Source organism: Spermophilus citellus, assembly GCF_964194105.1.
Source record: "Spermophilus citellus genome assembly, chromosome: 2".
Classification (NCBI taxonomy): domain Eukaryota; kingdom Metazoa; phylum Chordata; class Mammalia; order Rodentia; family Sciuridae; genus Spermophilus; species Spermophilus citellus.
The window spans coordinates 146,002,745-146,024,527 of NC_138183.1; the positions used below are offsets into that span (position 1 = coordinate 146,002,745).

The 21,783-nt window shown below is 39.0% G+C and overlaps 1 protein-coding gene across 3 annotated transcripts in view; it reads right to left on the bottom strand.

Moving 5' to 3' along the window:
- JHY (junctional cadherin complex regulator) overlaps window positions 1-21,783 on the bottom strand; it is a 65,127-nt gene that overhangs the window by 25,302 nt on the left and 18,042 nt on the right. For all 3 annotated transcript variants that reach the window (XM_081267949.1, XM_081267948.1, XM_081267950.1), the window contains exon 4: window positions 8,850-8,963. In XM_081267949.1, coding sequence (XP_081124075.1) covers window positions 8,850-8,963 — 114 coding nt within the window. The remainder of the gene's footprint in view (window positions 1-8,849; window positions 8,964-21,783) is intronic.

Genomic DNA, 21,783 nt, shown 5'->3' on the forward strand with positions numbered 1-21,783 from the left:
GCAGCTCTGTTAACATGTCCCTTTTAGTTTGTTCTATTCCAACTCTCTTCTCATCTAAAGATTCCAATTTAATTGTTCTTTACTTTTTTCCCTCCTATAATTAGGATGCAATTAAACTAGGACCTCATGCATGCTAGGCAAGGGCTCTACCACTGTATCCCTAGACCTTTTAAATTTTATTTTGAGACACGTTCGAAATTGTCCGGGCTGGCCTCAAACTTTCAATCCTTCTGCCTCAGCCTCACGAGTTACTGGAATTATAGGTGTTTGCCACCCTACCCAGGTCCCCTGACAAAGATCTGTTGGAAGTGCTGGAGGCAAAACTGAAATCACAGCTCTTCGAATGGTCCTACAGGCTTTTTTTTTTTTTTTTTCCCCAGCACTGGGGATTTAACTCAGGGGTGCTTCACCACTGAGCCATGCGTACCCAGATCTTTTTATTTTTTATTTTAAGACAGGGTCTTTACTAAGTTGCTTAGGGCCTCACTAAATTGCTTAGTCTGGCTTTGAACTTGAGATGCTCCTGCCTCAGCCTCCTGTGCTGCTGGGATTACAGGCATGCGCCACTGCACCTGGCCTTTCATACTTTTCCTTATTTGCAGCTGAGTTATTTTAGAGTGGCAAGAAATAAAACATCCTATTTCAGCCTTGTGAATGCTTTACCTAGTTGGGAAACTTTCTATTCTTTCTCCTGACAACATATTTATCACCTGGTATTATGGTTTGAATGTCTGTGTCTCCCCCAAAATTCATGTTAAATCTTAACTACCAAAGTGATGGCATTAAAAATGGGGCCTTTTGGAAGGTGACTGTGTTTTGAGGGCAGTGCCTTCCTGATGGGATCAGAGCCCTTGTGAAAGAGGCCCAAGGGAGTTCTTTCAACCTTTTCTGCCAAATATGAACACTGCAAAAAGGGACCCATAGATGAACCAGGAAGCCCTTACCAGATGAACCTGATGGCTCTTGACCTTGGACTTTCTAGCGTCCCAAACTGCAAGAAATAAATTTCTGTTGTTTATAAGATGCAGTCTATGGTTTTTAAATAGTAGACCAAACTAAGACAGCTGGAAAGGATCTTCTGCCAGTGGGAGAGTGCTTCCTTTTATTACCTGGCATGGGTCATGAGCTAAGTGCCACGTTCAGTCTGGGCACACCACTGAAATGGGGCTTGCAAATCCCATGACGACTCACAGGAGAAACTGGGTGCAGTGGCACATGCCTGTAATCCCAGCCTCAGGGAAGCTGAGGCAGGAGGATTGCAAGTTTTAGGTCGGCTTTGGTGACTGAGTGAGACCCTTCCTCAAAAAAAATAAAACTGGGCTGGGGATGTACAGAACATGGTTAGAGCAACCCTAGTTCATTTCCCAGTACTGAAAAAAAAAAAAAAAGAAAAGAAAAAAAAAAAGGATTCCCAGGAAAGCACAGAATGATTCTGGGACAATAAGACCTATGCGTAAAAGTGAAATGATAAGGGATTACTTGGCTTGAAGTTAAGATTTCAGGCATGTACAAGAATCTCACATAAAAAATGATGATTGTTCTTTTGCAATATTTGCAGATAAATTTTGGTGCCCTGTGCTTCCTCTTCTGGGACAGCCCAGATGCTGTAATTTCTGGGGGAGACTCCTTAGTCCTCTTAGGGCAAAATTAGGTGCTCTTTTAGTTTCACTGCATTTTCGTATTTACTTGCATATTATTGTACTATGATGATTACATGACTGTATGACCACTAAAGTTCTGAATGCCTAGAGAGAAGGAGATATTTAGAAAAAATATTTTTCCCTTTTTTTTTTCAGAGCTGCTGATTGATCCCAGGATGTTGAGTGTGCTAAGTGCTCTACCACTGAGCTGCAACCCCAGCCCTACTTGCAGTATTTTAAAAGAGAAAACACATGGACTTAAGTCTCAGGCATGTCTTCTGTCTTTCCTCACCCTATCTCTAGTTTCTTATTCTTTTCAGCATATAAATGTGTTTAATCTTTCCTCTGAAAAAGTAAAAGGAAGCTCACAGCGACCCATTCTCTGATTAAACTATTCTTGAACTCAGAGCTGAGCGTCTTGACAGTGTAGGCTGTGCTGGTCTCCAGACCAACTGTCACTGGGGACCTCTGCACCCCACAGCAGAGCATTCAATCTCTGTGTTCATACCATTCACAGAAACAGCTCTGCATAGGCTGCCACTACCCTCTTAGTGGCTGAGCCCTTTGGCATTACCCTTCTACTATGAAGTTATTTGAAACCTACAGAAAGATTGCCAGGAAAGCACAGAAAACTCAAAGATCCTTACCCAGATTCATGAATTTTAATATTTTGCTATGTGTCACTACAAATTTAGAAAACACACAGACATACAACTTACATTATTGTTGTTTGCATAACTGCTGTTTTTTTCCCTGAATCATCTGAGCCTTGCATGAATTACACATATGATGCCCCTTCCATGACACTTTTTAAACTTGTCTTTGCAGTGTTCAATTCTATTCACTGATTCCTCTTTTTTGAATTTCATGTCTCAGGTTCCCTGATTCTGTTTTATCTACTTAGCTTTCCTCCTCTATGGCAAACCCTTCTGAGACTCTGACCTTCTATCTTCTTCCTCTACCACTGCCTGCCCTTAACATTTTACTATGGGGCCCCTTCTTGTTCTCCACACTCTTCTCTGACTCCACACAATTTCTGGGTCATCTCAGCAATCCCTATAGCTTCAATCCATCAGAAAAAGCTCCTGATGCAAGTGGACACGGCTAACTTAGATGTCCTCCTGACTTCTACAACCAGATCACATGTCCTTTTTCCTGTCAGCATCACCAAATTCAACACTAGCCACCATCCTGTCCTCATGCCCCCCCCCCCACCTTGTCTCCAGTGCCCCAATCCCTCCTCTCCTCCTCAGTGGTTCTGGTACCACAGATCACACATATAGACACCCCCTGATGACGCTCTTACCTTCTGTTTAAGCAATGGATTCTACTTCCTCACCACTTCTGTGCAGGGGCTGAGGGGTTAGGTGCCACCCTGACCTCCAAAGAAGTTCAGTCGAGTGGGTAGAGTAGGATCCCACCACCACACAGAAAGCTAACTAACTAACTGCGCGTGGAGTGGATGACAAACACAGAGCAAGTGTGACCACCATTCCACATCTTGCAGAAAACACAGCAAAAGCCATCTTCCTGGCTTTGCTCTCTCTCTCTCTAGTCTTATCCCCTTTCAATCTGTTCCTCAGACAACAAGGTGATTTTTCTAACACACAAGACTGATTTTGTCATTAGCCTGCTCAAAATTTGCCAATGGCTACCTCCTGTCCACCCAATAAAAATCTGACAGTTTTGGTGGACATAAAAGCCATTTACAATCTGGCTCCTACTAACCTGTCCAGCCCCAATTCACACAACTCTCCTCCCTTATCCTCTCTCCTTTAGTGACTGAAGTGTCTGGAATTCTTAGCACATATCTTACTATCTTCTCTCCCACCTCTTCACCTTCACACCTGGTGCCCTGCGCTGCATCCTTCTGGGACAGCTCAGATGCTGTCATTTCTGGGGAGGTTCCTCAGTCCTTTTAGGGCAAAATTAGGTGCTCTTTTAGTTTCACTGCATTTTTGTATTTACTTGCATATTATTACTATTATATATTAGTACTCTGATGATTACATGACAGGATGCCCACTAAAGTTCTGGATGCCTAGAGGGGAGGAGATATTTAGAAAAAAGTATTTTTCCTTATGTTTTAATTATTTATTTTTTTGAAGAGTTTTTTGTTTTTAAATTTGTCATTTGGTTGGTTTTAAAACCACCTATCTCAGGCAGAATCAATATTATCAAAATGGCCATACTACCAAAGCGCTATAAAGATTTAATGTAATTCCTATAAAGATCTCAATGATGTTATTCATGGAAATAAAAAAAAGCAATCATGAAATTCATTTGGAAAAATACTCTCAGAATAACCAAAGCAATCCTTAGTGTGAAAACAGACATGAAGACCAATGAAACAGAATAGAAGACACAGAGACACACCCACACAAATACAGTTATCCCTTCCTACACAAAGGCACCATAAACATACAGTGGAGAAAAGATAGCCTCTTCAATAAATGGTGCTGGGAAAACTGGAAATCTGTATGTAATAAAGTGACACTGAACCCCTATATCTCACCCTGCACAAACTTAACTGTAACTTGATCAAAGACCTAAGCATTAGACCAGAGACCCTGCACTTACTAGAAGAAAAAGTAGGTCCAACTCTCCAACATGTCAGCTTGGGAACCAAATTTCTCAACAAGAATCCTAAAGCATAAGAAATAAAATCAAGAATCAATAAATGGGATGGTATCAAACTGAAAAGCTTCTTCACAGCAAAGGAAACAATCAAGAACGTGTACAGAGATCCTACAGAGTGGGAGAAAATCTTTGCCACCAGTAACTCAGATAAGGCATTAATTTCCAGGATATACAAAGAACTCAAAAAAACCTAACACCAGAAAAATAAATAACCCAATCAATAAATGGGCAAAGGAACTGAACAAATATTTCACAGTAGAAGAAATATGGTCAAAAGAATATAAAAAATGTTCAACATCTCTAGTAATTTGAGAAATGCAAATTAAAACTACACTGAGATTCCATCTCATTCCAGCCGAAATGGCAGTTATAAAGAAAACAAATAACAATAAATGTGGGCAATGATGTGGGGCAAAAAGTACTCTTATACACTGCTGGTGGAACTGCAAATTGGTACAACCACTATGGAAAGCAGTATTGAGACTCCTTAGGAAACTTGGAATAGAACCACTATTTGACCCAGTTATCTCACTCCCTCGGTCTATACCCAAAGATCTTAAAATTGGTGTACTACAGTGATACAACCACATCCATGTTTATAGCAGCTCAATTCACAATAGCCAAACTACAGAAACATCCTAAGTATCCTTCAATGGATGAATGAATAAAGAAAATGTGGTATATATACACAATAGAATATTACTCAGCCATAAAGAAGAATGAAATTGTGGATTTGCCAGTGAATAGATGGGAATGAAGAATATCATGCTAAGTGAAATAAGCCAATTCACAAAAAACAAAGGCTAAACATTCTGTTTAATTTGTGAATGCTAACCCAAAACAATGGAAGTTGGGGATGGGAATAATAGAAATCCACTGGAGTAGAGAAAGGGAAATGAAGAGAAAGGAGGGGGATGAGAATAGGAAAGACAGATTAATTGGACATAGCTTTCCTAGCCTTGTATTTATATAAACCACCAGGGTAACTCCATATCGTGTATGACCATAAGAGTGGGAACCTAAATAAGCTATACTTTATGTATGTATATTCTGTCAAAATACATTCTACTGTCATGTATAACTAAAAATAAAAATTAAAAAAATCTACTTATTCCATAGTGCCTAGAATATAACAGGTACTCAATAGATACCTGTGTGAAATATTTTGACATATTCTTAGTAGTCATTCATTGTTAGGGGGAGTTTACTGAAGGATCTGTAGATTCTCTGAAAGCCATCTTTTAAGAAAAACATTTAAAGGGGCTGGGGATGTGGCTCAAGCGGTAAGCGCACTCGCCTAGCGTGCGTGCAGCCTGGGTTCGATCCTCAGCACCACATACAAACGAAGATGTGTCCGCCGAGAACTAAGAAAAAAATAAATAAATATTAAAATTCTCTCTCTCTCTGTCCCCCTCTCACTCTCTCTTAAAAAAAAAAAAAGAAAAACATTTAAAGAGGCCCATTTTCACTTGGAGATGCACTTAGTGACCTTTAAATGTGTCTTTTAGTTTTTTACTAATCAATTTTTTTTAACTAATCAATTAGTAAATTTTTATTGAGCACCAGCTTTGGAGGAAGCCTTGTCATAGGGGACACAAAGGAAGATATATAATCCTAACCTTTAAGAAGATTCTAGGGCTGGGATGTAGCTCAGTGGTAAATTACTTGCCTTGCATGCCCCAAACCCTGGGTTTGATCTGCAGTCCCTCCCCCCACTCCGTTCCCCTGAAAAAAGACAAAATAAAGCAGGCAACAGGTACAAGACATGGCAAGCATGAACACCCTGAGTAAGCAGTATAGACAACAAGCTCCAGAGGAGCCAAGGTGGGCAGAGGAGTGGGTAGGGGAGCTGGGAGGCCTTGAAGGACATTTGAGGGAGGACAAAAACGAAGGCACTGAACTTGGATAGTTGAAGAGGAAAGAGAAAGGCCAGCCAGCATGCAAGACGAAGAGTGCTGTAACAGACCTTTCTAAATGCAGAAAGGGCAACTTCCCTTGGGCCACTCTGTGTCACCGTCATTTTATTTCTAACAATCTTTCGACGTTTTGCTCTACTTTGTCTTCGTCTAAGAATAGGTCGTGAACATATTAATCATAGTGTACACGGAGAACAGAAAGCGTTGTCTGGCTTTCTTCCGACAGGCTTCCGCACAAAGCTTTTTCCTGCCTCTGTCTAGAGTTGTGCCATGATTCAAGCACTCTCATTTTACCTAAATGATTTTATTGTTGGCAGAGAATCCTACCATTTTCCCTAATGACAATTATGAAAGCTATGTGTTGCAATAATCTTCAATACTTCAAAAATGTTTTCTATAATAATTTAAATAACTAGAAATCAGTGGTCTCAGAATCATAGCATTTTGTAGCTGGAATGGACCATAAAGGTCATTTATTCCAACTCTTCATTTCACAATGAAAAAAAACAAGGCTTTCAGTGAAAGTTGAGTTTTACCCCCAAATTATACATCTAGTAAATGACAGGTCAAGGACCAGAAATCTCTGACCCAGTCCACTGCCCATAATGCAGGACATGCCTTTTGTGCTGCCTTGGTTTCCTGGATCCTGCTGGTCATGCTCCCTTGGCTGGCTCTCTATCAGGGCTGTTGGGTAAATCCATGGACCCCCATCTCACTGCAGGAGACAGTCAGTCCCCAAGCTCTCAACTTCTGGGTATGGACCCCTGGCATCAGTTTTCAGAAAGCTCTGGGAAACCTATTGTTTGACTGACTGCTTGATGGGTTGATTCACATCTTTAAGAACAGCTTGGAGACCACAGGGAGAAAAAGACATGACTTAGGCTGCTCTTCTTTTCTAACTTCTTTGAGGCTGGGATGAACTTTATTATCTTTATTATTACCATTACTACATACATAGTTTTATCTGATGATGTTGATATGCTTTATAGGCTCCATGATTTCAAAGGGCTCATCCCTTCTTAATTGGGGATAAAACCTGATCCAACAGTGACTCCACATAATTCCATAAGCTGGTTCAGGAAAAAAAAATCAGCTGTTACTGCTTTTTCTGTTTATTCTAAAGAAATAGTCAGTGTGGAAAACTGCAAAAAAAAAATCATCCCCCAAATCACATTTATGGATTCAAAGCAGAGGTGTGCCCTGCTCTGAGTCACTCCATGATGTACAGGACAGCAGTTTTCAGGCTGTGCCAAAACCTTTGCTACTCTGTTTTGTAAAGCAATAGTTTGCCATAAAAGCTACTCCATTTTGAGTTTAAGTGCTGAGGTGGAATGATTCTATACCTTGTTTGCAAAAGTGAATAGCCACCACCTGCCTAGCATAAACTGATAAGGCATAAACTGATAAATTCATGCTAATGAGAATGACCACCTGTGATCTTATCAAATTAGTCAGCAGCACATGGATGCATGGGCATATAAAACTCATTGGAAAAACAAGCCTATTGGACACACCAGATCACTAGATGATGCAATGCCCTCCCTTGACACCCATAAAAGGAGGAGCACCCTGAGAATGGTGCACCCTGATCCCTTCACCTAGTCGCTTGTCATGAGCCTTGCCCAAGAAAACTGCCACAGCAACAACCTCTGAATCTTTGTCCTTGGACTTTAGCACAGTGTGGTTTCTCCTGCTTGGGATGACCATGCAAGTCCCACTAGAAGCTGACATCCCAAGCTGACACTGTGAAACTGCTGTCCATCTGAGTAGGCTTCTGTGTTTTGACAGCTCTGCACCCTGAACAAGTTCTCTGGCTGGTTTGTAATCTTATCTGACCACCTACAGTGACTCTTTGGGAATAAACAATGTTTTCTTTGCCCTTAGTTCAGCCTTCTAAATGCCTGTGTCTGCCTTAATCCTTTCTAATCCTTTATATATATATAAAATATATATGACTTGGTTGTTATAGATATTAGAAATTATCTATAATTGGAATTGGCTGGAAAAAAAAGAATCTGTGATTGACTGGCTTATGACTACCAGGTGACCCACAAATATTCAGTGAACTGCCACTGATGAGAGTGGTGCAGCCTGTGAATTGTTATTCAATGAATTCTGACATTGTGGACAGTCACAAACATATTTGGTCTGTTAGTGACATAGCACACTGACAACAAAACCCATGGCCTAAAAAGTTGTCCACATGATAAATTACCAGCTGGTAATCTTTCACATTCTGCAAAAGAGGGTTTATAAGGCTCTGAAGACTCCCATGCACCCAGTCACCTAGGGATAATGGGTGACTTCCAACTCCCAAAGGAACCAGATAAAGGGGTAGCACAGAACTGGACAACACTTTGGAACTATGATTTCCTGATTTTTCTGCATTTCCCCCTGCACTTCCTTCTGTGAGAGCTTTAGCTCTGTTTTTAAAGAGTGATAGGATGATCATCTGAGAAAAAGAACCTTTGGTAAAACAGGTAGGGGTGGCTGCCTGATCAACCAATGGCTCATCAGTCTCCCCCATAAACGATGGTGGTGAACTAACTATTCTCAGGCAAAAAATAAATCCCCCCAAGAACTCAGTGACAAGCATGACTTATATTCAGCAGTATCACATGAAACACACTTAACATGCAATCTAGTTAGTAACCTTTAACTGTTGTGCTCTTTGATGCCACTTGTCCTCAGGATCGATGGCAGCATTTTCCATCTCTTTGGCATTCTGAACAGACGTCTTGCCAGTTACTCTGATGGGGTAGTAGATCTGAGAGGGTAAAACATACATAGCATGTTAACTGGGTTCATTTTAGTTTAGAGTCAAGAGACTCATGTCTGTGCATTCTAGAAGGGTCTGACAGGGCTGGATTTTTTATTTTCAGTTAATTTCAAGGATTCCTCTGTAGTTTTCAGGGACCTGGATAATTCCCAAGAAAAATGGGAATAGTCTTGCAGGCATTGAGGGAAATGTTTTCTCTTGCAGGCATTGAGGGAAAACTGGTGTTCTGAGGTCAAACTACTCCTTTACTTTAAACGCCATGCATACTCAGGAAACCCAATTTTAGACTAAATACATGAAGAGGGTACTGGCAAGGAACATTTGATCATATCAACAGAACTGTGATGAAATAATACTACACAGATGCTCCTTGACTTACAATGGGGTTGTGTTCCGAAAACCTGTCATAAATTGAAAATGCATTTAATGTACCTCACCTACTGAACATCAGAGTTCAGTTTCATCTACCTCTAAGTATGCTCAGAACACTTACATTAGCCTACAGATGAGTGAAATCACCTAACAAAGCCCATGTTACAATAAAGGGTTGAATATCTCATGTAATTTTTGGTATATCTCTTCTAATTTTTGGAATACTGTACTGAAAGTAAAATACAGAATAGCTGTAAGCATATACTTTTGCACTATCATAAATTTTGTCAGGACATCTGTACTCCCAAAATGATGACAACAGCAACAGAAATAACAATATCTAACATAACAACAGAATGCTCATGGTATGGCAGCAGTTGTCCTAAGCCTTTAACATAGGATGTATTTAATCCTTGTAACAACCTTATCAGACAAGTACTATAATTATTATTTTTTCGGTACTGGGGATTGAACCCAGGGGGCTCTATACATGCTAGGCAAGTGCCATGCATACCCACTAATTTTTATTGTTTATTTTGAGATGGGGACTTGCTAGTTTGCCCAGGCTAGCCTATTACTTGAGACCCTCCTGACTCAGCCTCCTGAGTTGCTAGGATTACAGGTGTGCACCATCATCCCTGGCAGGTATGTACTATTATTACTCTAATTTTTGAAAATTAGTAAACTAAGGTACAGAGAGACTGAATAAATAGCCCAGGACCAACAACTAGTAAGGAGAACAGCCAGGTTACCTAATTCCAGAGCTTGCATTTACTTGCATTACTTGCTAACTTACTCATTAGAGATATCCTCCCAGACCTGCAGAATTTGTATTTCTGCCACTTAGTGAATTTGAATGATGTGGATCAGTGGTCTCTAAAGTCAACTTTAGTTAGATATTAGGAAAACCAAGGGAGTGTTTAAAAATTACTAATGCCCTAGTCCCCCCACAAGCCAGTTAACCTGGAAATTTTGGGGGTTGCTCCAGATAGCAGTGTATTTCTAAAGTTCCCTATGTGTTATTTTAAAAAGTAAGAAATGGTCTGAAAATTTGTCTAATTTGCAGTCAGACTTAGGAATAACTGATGCAAGGCAGACACATGGGGTTTCGGATCCCAAATTATTCAATGATGGGCCCTTTGTTGCCTCCATTGGCTACTTATTTTAAAATAAGAAAAAAGGCTTTGTGTTTATAAATTCTAGCCATCAAGAATATAGTTTAGAAAGCAAACTTTTTCCTTTTCTTTCTTTTTTTGAGATGAGGCCTTTCTGTGTTGCCCAGGCTGGTCTTGAACTCATGGGCTCAAAATGATCCTTCCGCTTCAGCTGCCTGAATAGCTGGGACTATAGACACAGGCCACTGCATCAACCCTGGTAGATGTCATCCACTTTCTGCCTCAATACATGCCTTATCTCCTGGAGGGCATTACCCACTTTTCATGACTAGGACATGTTTAAAGATCAACCAACTATGGGTTGAGGAAGAGAAAGGGACCTCTGCTTCATTCAAGATGAACACAGTATTCACTGTGCAACCCAAACCCATCACTGAGCAACCCAAACGCCGGCTCTTCCTTACACAAGCAGAAATACATCTTTCCGTATTTTCTGTCCCTCTGTTCTTTGGAGAAGCACAGAGTGGCCAGTCTCTGGTTCTTTGCCTGTAAATGCTGTCAAGTCTCTGCTTTTCTGGACTGAGGTAATTAATTAATCCTTAAGTTTGGCTCCATGCTTTGACGCTTTTCTGTTACATTTCCTCTGCTGGACTGCCTAGCGTGACAAGTGGCCAGCAGTGAGACTGGAAAGAGCATGGGGTGTGCAGTCTGTCAGCCTTGTGTTCAAATTTCCTCCCTACAGCTTACTTTCACCTCATGCTTACAGAGTACAGCACTCAATAAAGAAAGAGGTAAAAAATACTTGTTAAATATTAAATCAAAGTAAATATTTGTCAATGAAGATAACCTCATTCCTGACCACTCTATGTGGCCTCTGTGGCACAAGGGACAACATCTTATTTCTTCGGAGTGTCACCTTATCTGTCCCTAAACTCTCTCTACTATTAAATAGCTATCACAATTACTGTACTTACATACACGCTGTAAATAGATAAGGTGACTCGGCGCTGTGCATGCTTAGAAGCTTAACGGTAGATCTGAAAGTGGGGAAAAAATAGTTTTTCCTTGAATTTTCATTCCTAAAATAGGCCACAAAAAGTACTATTTGGTCATGGAATTCTGATTAAAAGTGAAAGTAAAATGTTTTCTTCTTATTCTTCCACTTTTTATCGACCTTTCGGTATTTAAAAATCTACACCATCACCAGCCTTTATCTATTTACCATTTATATGTAAGTATTGGTTTCAATGATTAAGTTCCTCTGCAAATGGGAAACCTCACATCAAGAAAAAGTTTAATTTGCACTGAAACAAAAAGTTTAGGACAATAAATGCTGCCGCTCAAGGTCAGGTACCATTTCTTAAGTTTCCATCTTGGTCCTTCTCACAGTGCTAGTTCAGAAATACCCAATGACAGGAAAAGGTCAGTTTTTACAACATTTGCTGGTGCTTTTACAAAGGTTTTGATCCATTAGTACCACAATGTTAAATAGAAAGCTCACTCATTTAAGAAAGAAAAATCAACTGTGTCCTGGAGAGAAATGAAGGTCAAGAGAGTAAAAAAAAAATCTAACCAGGCTGACTAAGTCAGTGAGAAAGTAATCCTTCTCCAACCTCAAGTGGCAGTGAACTATCTCTGGAAGCTGTGAGCAAGAAGCTGAACAGTTCCACAGATCTGTCTCTAGGATGCCAATTCACTGATTTGTGTAAATGCCTAAGAAATAAAGGGGACTTGGGTTTAGTTCTTTCAGCTTATCACTGGGATATTTAATTGCTCTATAGACAATGATGGGCTCTCTGATGTGGTTCTGATGAAAAGTTTACATGTTAAAAACACAGAGTCTGCTGCTTCCTTTCCCAGAGAAGGAAGGATGTGCAATATTCCCTTCCACAGGCTCTTTTGGTGGAACTCAGTGGCTGAATCACCCCAGCGAGACTCACCGGGCAAGTAAAGAATACTTCTACATTATCTCTTTGAAAGTGGAATGGGACACAACCTCTGCCAGCTATTTTTTTTTTTTTTTGTGAACCATTCTATTAATACCAATCAAATCGAGAAAATGATCAAATGAAATTGCATTTTGAGCATCATAAGCTGTGTAATGTCTATTCTGTTAAATTGGGGCCTATAATTGCTTCTCTACTGAAAAGATACAACAAAGACAGCAATCATGGCATGTCATTATCCCAGACTAGAAAACCGGCCTTTGCAGGGAGGACTTCAAAGGCTTGTGGTTCTCGAATTGCATTTGGCTGCTATTGTTGAAGCGCAGGCAATCTTGATTAGGTGTTTACACTGAGGTAAGGCGCAGAGCAGAGAGTCTGAGTGCCTGGGTCTAGAGCCATTAAAAAATTGTACATTATGTTCCTTGCTTTGAAGTGAGGGTTTGTAGGTAGGGAAGCAACTGAGATTGAGTACAGCTGAGCTAGACTGGGCTGCTACTTCTCTCTCAAAGAAACTCTTCAGGTTCTTAGAGAATCAGACCATGCCACAGAAAACAAATTTAATGCTTTACCAGGAGCTGTATGTGAATTAGTGATCTGCATAGACACACACTGAAATAAGCATCAGTAACCAATATTAAGTTCTGCTGTCACTGGAGGTTTTGCCCCTTCTTCCCCTTTATATTCTGTTTTTACTATTGATCTTACATTTACATAAAGCGAGGAGCCCCACATTAATTTATTAGGTTCTTTGTTATGCTCATTCCTTGAAGGCACTGTATTGACAGTTAGCATGTGTCCAAATTAAATACGCCCTAGTGTCTGATTTTTTTAGTGTGGTATTTGCTTACCATCATTCCAACACATCCGTTATGTAATCCTTCTCTTTGGGCACTATCATCAGATTCGGGGAGCATTTCTTTATTAACCTGGCTAATGAGTGACCTCAAGTATATATTTCTCTGCCCTATTTCTAAAATATTTTGCTACTTTTCAGTTTATGCCTGCCAATGTTGGCACTGCTGCCACCCGTATTTATATGTGATCCGTAAAACAGGCAGAAGCACCGTGACACAAGCACTCTCCCATTTATCAGGCTGCCTCTCTGATTTTAGCACAGATGCTTTAATTCTTGAGGGATTAGGATTATTTAGTTATTTACTGACAACACACATGAAATATTTGGGCTCTGCTTTGGCCCCTTTCTCCATTCCTATAGAACATTCCTGATGTGTTTAGCCTGTGCATACTCAACAAGAATTTGATGACACTGAAATCATTGGTTATATTATGTTTTACATTTGTTTTCAGTATAAGATATTTGAGTTTTAAAACCCCTAAATTAATTGTCAGTCACCTGCTTAAAAACACTCCAATTCTTTCTCATGTCCCGAATCTTTACAGGTGTACAAGGCCAGGTGGCCTCGGACTCCCATCTACTCTCTTCTCTCTCCTGCTCCGCTGCCTCTCAGTTGTGCCCAAGGGCCACACGCACCACCATCTCTGGGTCTACACACACACCATTCTTCGTTTGGAAATTTCCTTTACTTCACTTATTCTGAACCACCCTATTCACCATTCTTTCTCTGGCTGAAATGTAGATTCTTCTAGGGAGTCTTCCCTGATCCCAGAGGAAGCTGCATAGGTGCACCAAGCATGTGGCCTTGAGCCCTACACTTTTCCCTTTGTAACAAGTGTCACCCTGGTATCCATGTTGAATTTCCTTTCTGGACTTGAAATTCCATGAAGGCAGGACGGCCACGCTGTACAGCTCCAAGGGAGCTGCTTACCCGTGCTACCTGGTGGCTCTGGATATTCCTGGTCATTAGATGCTTGATAAATACGACTGAAAGACAAGTTCAACACACATTGCTCACTGAACTTTCCACCTTCATCAGAATTCATATAATTGGCTGTGCACATACACAGATTCCACAGCCCAGGATCCAATCAACCTTAAAATATTGGGGGGCAGAAATTAGGTCCATATTGAACATGTATAGACTTTTTTCTTGTTATTATTCCCTGAATAACAGTCTAAACTATTTACATTCCATTAAGTATCATAATTAATGTAAAGATGATTTGAAGTATATGTGAGAATAAGTGAAGGTTGTATGCATATACACACTATTTTATTTATGGGATTTTAACGTTTTCAAATTTTGCTATCTATGAGAGGTTCTGGAACCAATTCTCCACAGATACACCGGACAACTGTATAGCTACTTATTTTTTTCTTGTTAGATTTGTGATTTATATTAAATCCTGGCAGTGAACTGTCAATAAAATAAGGTGGCAATAGAGACCTGGTCTTCTGTTCTTCTTTCCCTTGCTCATTGAACCCCAGGCGCATTAGTCTTTCAGCTTCTCAACTCTGCATTTTTGGTCCCCTCTTCCAGTACCTACTTGATGGAATATTCTCTCACCTCCTTTATACCCTCTCAGGCACACCTTGCCTCATAACTTATTTAAATTATAATTTTCCCCCACTTCAGTAATCCTTACCAGTTCTGTTTCATTTTCTCCTTACTTCCTACTAATACACAATTTATCTATTTCATCTATTGCCCATCTCCTCCCAACAGAAGTTAGCTTCACAAGGGCTAAGACTTTGGTCTGTTTTATTCAGTAATAGACCCCAGGCACCGTGTCAATGCTTGAGATATATATAAAATAAGCTTTCAATAAATACATATTAAGAGAATGAAATAATTGGCCATTTCAAGAATGCCAAACAGATTTTTAGAAATATCCCATGTAACTTTTAGCAAGGTTGATAACTATTAATTTGAACTCTCCTGAACAAACCAAGAATATGTAGTATGATGGTCAAGGTACAGACTTAAAGAAAAAAATCATTTACTGCACAGCTTACACACTGTACTCAAATTTCTCCCTTACTAAAATCCTTCAATGATTCCATATCATCAGAGGCAAGGATTAACTCTTGAGTATGGTGGTTCTAAAGCTTAAGTTTTTATTAGAAATACTTGGAAAACTTGTTAAAACACACATCGCTGGGCCTCACCCTGAGTTTCTGATTCAGTATGTCTGGAATGGGGCCAAGAATTTGTGCTGCTAATAAATTCCCAGGTGGCATTGGTGCTGTTGGCCTGGGGATCTCATTTTGAAAGCTTTTCCTTTAAATGACATACAAGGATCTATGTGAAAGGCACCAATTTCTCTACCCTAAATACCTGCATCCCCATTCTCGCAATCAGCCTCAGCAGTATCTACTTTCTCCTTAACTAACTCATTGAATTAGGGACTTTTCCATCTTTCTTGATACTATCCCAACCAGTACCCATGGCTAGATGCTTATGGTCGTGGGCTCCTTAAAGTTACCTTGGAACTTCTGCTTCCACTAGTTGAGTCATCCATTTGCCAGGAGTCTTACATTTGCTCCCAAACTATGTGTTCCTATTATGCTTGCTGTATGTAAAAATTAGGTAATCTGGAGAAAGCTGAATGTGAACACAGAGGTGTGATTTTCGTGAAAAATAAGTTAAATGATCTAGAATGACCCAATAAAAATAAATGGCAAAATAAAATGTAGGGAGGAAAACAAGTAAAAGATTAAGGGAAATATTCATAAAAACCCAAAGAGACTATGCTTTTGCATTGTTTCTAAAGGCTTCCTAAATTTGTTCTTTGCTTTTGAGAAATCAAACCTGGAAGACATAGATGTTCTCAAACTGATGCAAAGAAAATGGGAACTCATCAGGCACAGTGGCATACACCTGTAATCCCAGCGGCTTAGGAGGCTGAGGCAGGAGGATGGCAAGTTCAAAGCCAGTCTTAGCAATTTAGTGAGGCCCTAAGCAACTTAGTGAGACCCTGTCTCAAAAAGCAAAAGGACTTGGGAGGTGGCTTAGTGATTAAGTACCTGGTACCTGGGTTGAATCCCTGGTACCAAAAAAAAAAAAAAAAAAAAAAAAAGGAATTCAATGTGTTCTTATATAGTTTATGTGAAAATGCAATAGTTAAGGTATATTGTTAACATTTCCCATGTATTCTCTGACCAATTTATTTGATTTAATTAAGCAGCTACTAGTTTCAGAATAGCAGTACAGAGTTTCCTGAGGTACTGGCAGTTTTCCAATTAAATAGTGCTCTTTCACAACTTTATACCACTACACGTGGTCCCTTTGCCTGTAGTAGAGACTGCTACCTTTATTATTATTATTATTATTATTATTAGTAATTGTAGATGGACACAATAGCTTTATTTATTTATTTTTGTGTGGTGCTGAGGATCAAACCCAGTGACTCACACATGCCAGGCAGGCGCTCTACCACTGAGCCATAACCCCAGCCCTGCTACCTCCATTATTAACATTTACTTCTTTTTAAAGAATCAGTTCCATGATTGTCTCTTCTGGGAAGTCCTCTGATTTCCCTGGAAAGAGATGGGCACTTTGTTTTCTGAGTTCTTTACATTTTTCATAAATTTATTTATGTTTTCCGTACCGTTATACACATGGCCTAAAGGTAATTTTATGCAACCTTTTTAGTGCACCTGCATTTTGACTCTGACACATCACATAAAGTGTGGAATTTTCTACCTGCAGCATCTTGTCAGTGCTCAAAAAGTTTTGGATTTTGGAGCATTTCATATTTTGAATTTTTGGACTAGGGGTGCTCAACCTGTATAGCAGTTTTCACTTGGTACTGACTGTTTACATGTTTGCTCCCCACAGGGTCAAAAGCTCCTTAAGAACAGATACACTGACAACACCATAAAGTGGCCATGGACTCATGGCAGACTGGGCTATTTAAGAGGCAAAGAATCATTTGCATCACCACAGCTTCTGACTTCACTACAGGACAGTGCAATATGCCCTGTGTAAGACAGCTCAGAATTATTAGGTATACCAGGTACACTTTGGAAGCTTAAAAATGATTAAACCTTAAAAATGAATAATTATGTTAAATTTCCAATTTTCAAAAGGGCATGCTTTAGTTACATGGGAAGTTTTCTTTTTATGGATCCCTCCTCAGTAATGTGGAATTAATGAAGTGTCACTCTATAGATCATACAAATTGGTAGTTTAAGCAACTAAGTGCTGAATAGCACACACAAGAAAGATGCCTTAAGAAATGTCTTTATTGAAAAAAACCATAAAGTTCAATTGAAATTATACTTCCCTAAGTAAGTGCTCTTGTGGTGCCACACAGGGCAAAATAAGAAAATCTATCAATCTGCAAACATCTACAGAGTTCCTGCTCTGGAGAAGAATCATTTTTTACAAGTGTAACAGGAGAGGTGGAACTCAAATGCACTACCAAAATAAGATTTCTATAAAAAGGAGCTTTATGTTTCTAACCAAATACAATCCCCAAAATGATCCCAATTTAAATAAAGGTAAGGCCTTATGGACAACCCAAGGTTCTACTAAATTCAAAATGAATTGGGAAAGAAGTGTAATATATCACTTAAGTAGTAATCTTATCCAGTAAGAGACTGTAAATTCAAACCAAATGTTCAATAATAAATGCAACTTATATTTATGTAGGGCTATGTGATTGTAAAAAGCTTCCATATACAGTTTCTCATTTGATCATCCCAATAATTCTGAATCTGTAGTAGAAAGCAAACATTTGTAAGTTCATGTCAATGAAGAAAAATAAGGCTTAGCAAGATTTTGTGATTTGCCAAAGGTAATAAATGGCTCCAACAATAATGGGGTTTGAATTGGGTCTTTTGATTTCAAATTCCAGGGTTAAGTCAACAACACAAGCACATGTTAGTCTTTTTTTTTCATTTTAAAAACATTAAAAATTTTGAATCAAGGAAGAAGTATTTAAAAATTACATTTCTTCATTAACTATTTAAATAGTGACTACTGTATGCCAATCTCTGGGGAGTCAGAGATCAACTGGGCCATGACTTTAGGAGCTCATATAAAGATATACAAACGCACACAGGAAACTGTGCAGTGTGGCGTTGTGGGTTCTGTGGTTGATGCTCAGTTGCAAGGGAGGGTATTCAAAGTCTCCATAAAGGCAGAGACATTCGAGATGAATCTCAAAAGGAATGTAAGGTTTTCCCAAGAAACAAGGCAGGGAACTGTGAGCTACCAGAGAATGGCTGGAGCACAGGATGCAAGGGAGGGAGGGACAAAGGATGAGGCTAACCAGTACTAACATCTAGTTTCTTGAATTCTGAATCCAGTGAATTTTCCTTGCTAAACCATAGTTATCTTTCATAAGAGCCAAGAATTATTTTTTTAAAAGCAACATCGAAGTAACTATATAATATCTTTCCTAGACAGAAGGGAAAGAAAAGAATTCCCTGAATATAATGCTTCTATCCTATTTTCCTAAAAACTGATTCAATAAGTACGTGTTAAAAAAAAAGTACGTGTTAAGTCAGCACTATGACTTAAGAGTTACAGGGTGATTTTAAAAAATAAACCATGAAGCTACGAGAGAGAGAGAGAGAGAGAGAGAGAGAGAGAGAGAGAGAAGGAAGGAGAAGAAAAAAGGTAGGTGTGGCTGGGTCATAAAGTGCCTTTTTACCACTCTGAGAGTTTAAATTTTATCTTGAAGATAACAGCAAGTCACATTAAGCAGTATATAGATACCATCAGATTCGTACCCAAGATGAGGTCTGGGAAGGCAGAGGAGAATCCAGAAGGGAGGGGCAAGTGTTGAAAGAATTAAGATATAAAACCATACTTCAAACCAACGTACTAGACACTAGATAAATAGAAGTTATTCAGAAGTGATTTATCATGAAGGATCAATATATGAAACTGTATCTGAGGAATCAGCAAAGAAATATGCCAATTAGTTGGCTATGAGATCATAGAGTTCTGTAATCTATGAGACAGCATTTGATTGATTGGGGACCCTCAGGAGATAGCACAGCAAGTGGGAGATGTGCCCAGACAGATCCCCTTTGAGGACAGTTTTTGAGGAGTCACACCATTGGATGGGCTACTGGAAAATACAGATGTTATCTCTCCTCTCCACTTTTTTTTTTTTTTTTTTTGGACACAAGGCACATTTTGTCTTTGTTCTATTTGAAGATATATAACTCTTATTTTGAGGTTCTGTAGCCTGAAAAAAGAAAAAGCTGTTTAGAAGGACCTGTGCACTGGGTAGGTTCTTTATCTTTTAGAAGGTCCTATGCACTAGATAGGTTCTTTTTCTTTCTCATGCCTAAGGAATGCCTAGTGGTAGAGGTAGATTCCATTCAGTGAAGGTCTGCTGTGTATAGATTCTTCAAATGGTCATCCAAGGAAGAAACTGATGCCTTGCAATAAATGAGGAAGGTCAGGTTTATAGAGTTTCTTGTTCAAATATCTAGTAAGGGACAGTCTGAGAACCTAGAATTTAATCCTTGATTTCTGATACCCCAACCAGAACTTTTTTTAAAAGATATTTTTTAGTTGTTGATGGATCTTTATTTTTTAATATTTGTATATGGTGCTGAGAATCAAACCCAGTGCCTCATGTATGCTAGGCAACCGCTTTACCACTGAGCCACAACCCCAGCCCTGCCAACCAGTACTTTTGTTTTGGTTTTACTTTTATTCCCACATAGTTGGGTTGCTCGCTATGTGAGAATGCTCCCTATGGCCTCAGTGGGGCAAAGCACAGCTCTTCTCAGACCTTGCATGCTTTTCCATTTCTCCTCCTTCCACATCTCAACTTGAATGAGGTGTCCACAGAAAAGCCCTCCCCAAGCACCTAGATAATTATCCCAGGTTATACTCCACACATTGCTTATTAAATAACGTTTACTCAGGCTCCTTGGAGGTGTGATCGATAATCGAAATTATTTGATTACACGTTTCTTATGTCACATGACTGAAATGTAAGTTCCTGTCAGGACGGTTGCATGCTATATTTTCTGTAACATCCCTAGCACTGAGAAGAGAACCTAGCACATAGCTGGTGCTCAGAAAATATTTGATGACTCACTGACCTGCTGTCTTAGTAACAGCCACAAAGGTGTGTTGATCTGCAGAATGGATAGTGGATCTGGATAACAAATTCTATTTATGGCTTTATATTGTCTTGAAGACTATAGGTGATTGAATAACCTTTCTGTATTAACATTTGTAAAATATCTGTAATTTCCAAGAAATTACTAGGAAAGAGCCAAATAACATGCATAAAGCACTTACATCTCTTCTAAACCCATACTAAATTTCACCTTCATCTTCAAAGTCATATTAGAATCAAGATAGAAGGGTAGTTCATTTTTCAAAACACAATTTCCTTTAATGGTAGGTCACAAATTGACTCAGATACTAATGAGTTTCAGACAAATAACTTTTGGCTATTGAACAAATCATGAATAAAAGCAAGCACTGAATATTCACCAGCAGTTATTGCCTGACCATGATGCTCAGGTGCCCTCTAGTGTGTGTAGCTTTTCATCTCAGTTCCTTGCCTCACACATTGTGTATTATCGTGTATTCAAAGTGCATTTTATTTATTCATTTTTATTATAGTTATTAGCATCAAAGTGCATTTTAGTGTATAATCAAGAGATCTATAAAAACAGCAAAAAGACTGGAACAACTGAATTTAAACGTCAGCAGTTGTGTTTGGAGCCCTGGTGTATAATCAAAAATGCAAGATAGGTCGACCCAATGCAGTCAGGGGATGTGATGCTATTTGGGTTACTACAAAATTGTGTATTGTAAAAGCTTCTTTCCCCATTTTTACTGTTATTTTTCTATTTAATTTTTAAAAGTTTGCACATAGATATGGTTGAAAAATAAGCGATTTGAAAGTTATAAATTGAAAAGCTGTGTTCCCAGGCAGTCCCACTTGACCCATTGCACTTAACCATCTACTTATATAGTCTTCAACAAGTTGTTATAAATGTCAAGCAAATAGACATATATTTTTCTTCTCTAATTTTTAAATATTGTACATATGCTGGAGAGTGGTATTGGCCAAATTATATTGTTATACTGTGTGCATGTATAAATATGTAAAACAAATCTCAATATGTACAACTATGATGCACTGACAAAAAAATGTGGGAAAAATACTGCACACACTGTTCTACACCTTGAATTTTTCTTAATAACAAATCTTGTTAAATTACTTATAAGAGTTGATGGAAGATAATATCATTTTTTTTGACAGCTAGAGTATACTTTTTTGTGTGGATATACCATAAGTTACTTAACTACTTTCTAATTGACAGATACTTTGGATGACTTCCAATCTTTTGCTGTTACAAATAAAGCTGAGGGTTGTGGCCTGGCTCAGTGGGCAGAGCATTTGCTTAGCATGCATGAGGCACTGAGTTCGATCCCTGGCACCACATAAAAATAAACAAATAAAATAAATGTAAAAACAAAACAAAACAAATAAAGCTGAAGTTAATGATCTTGTACAGGTATG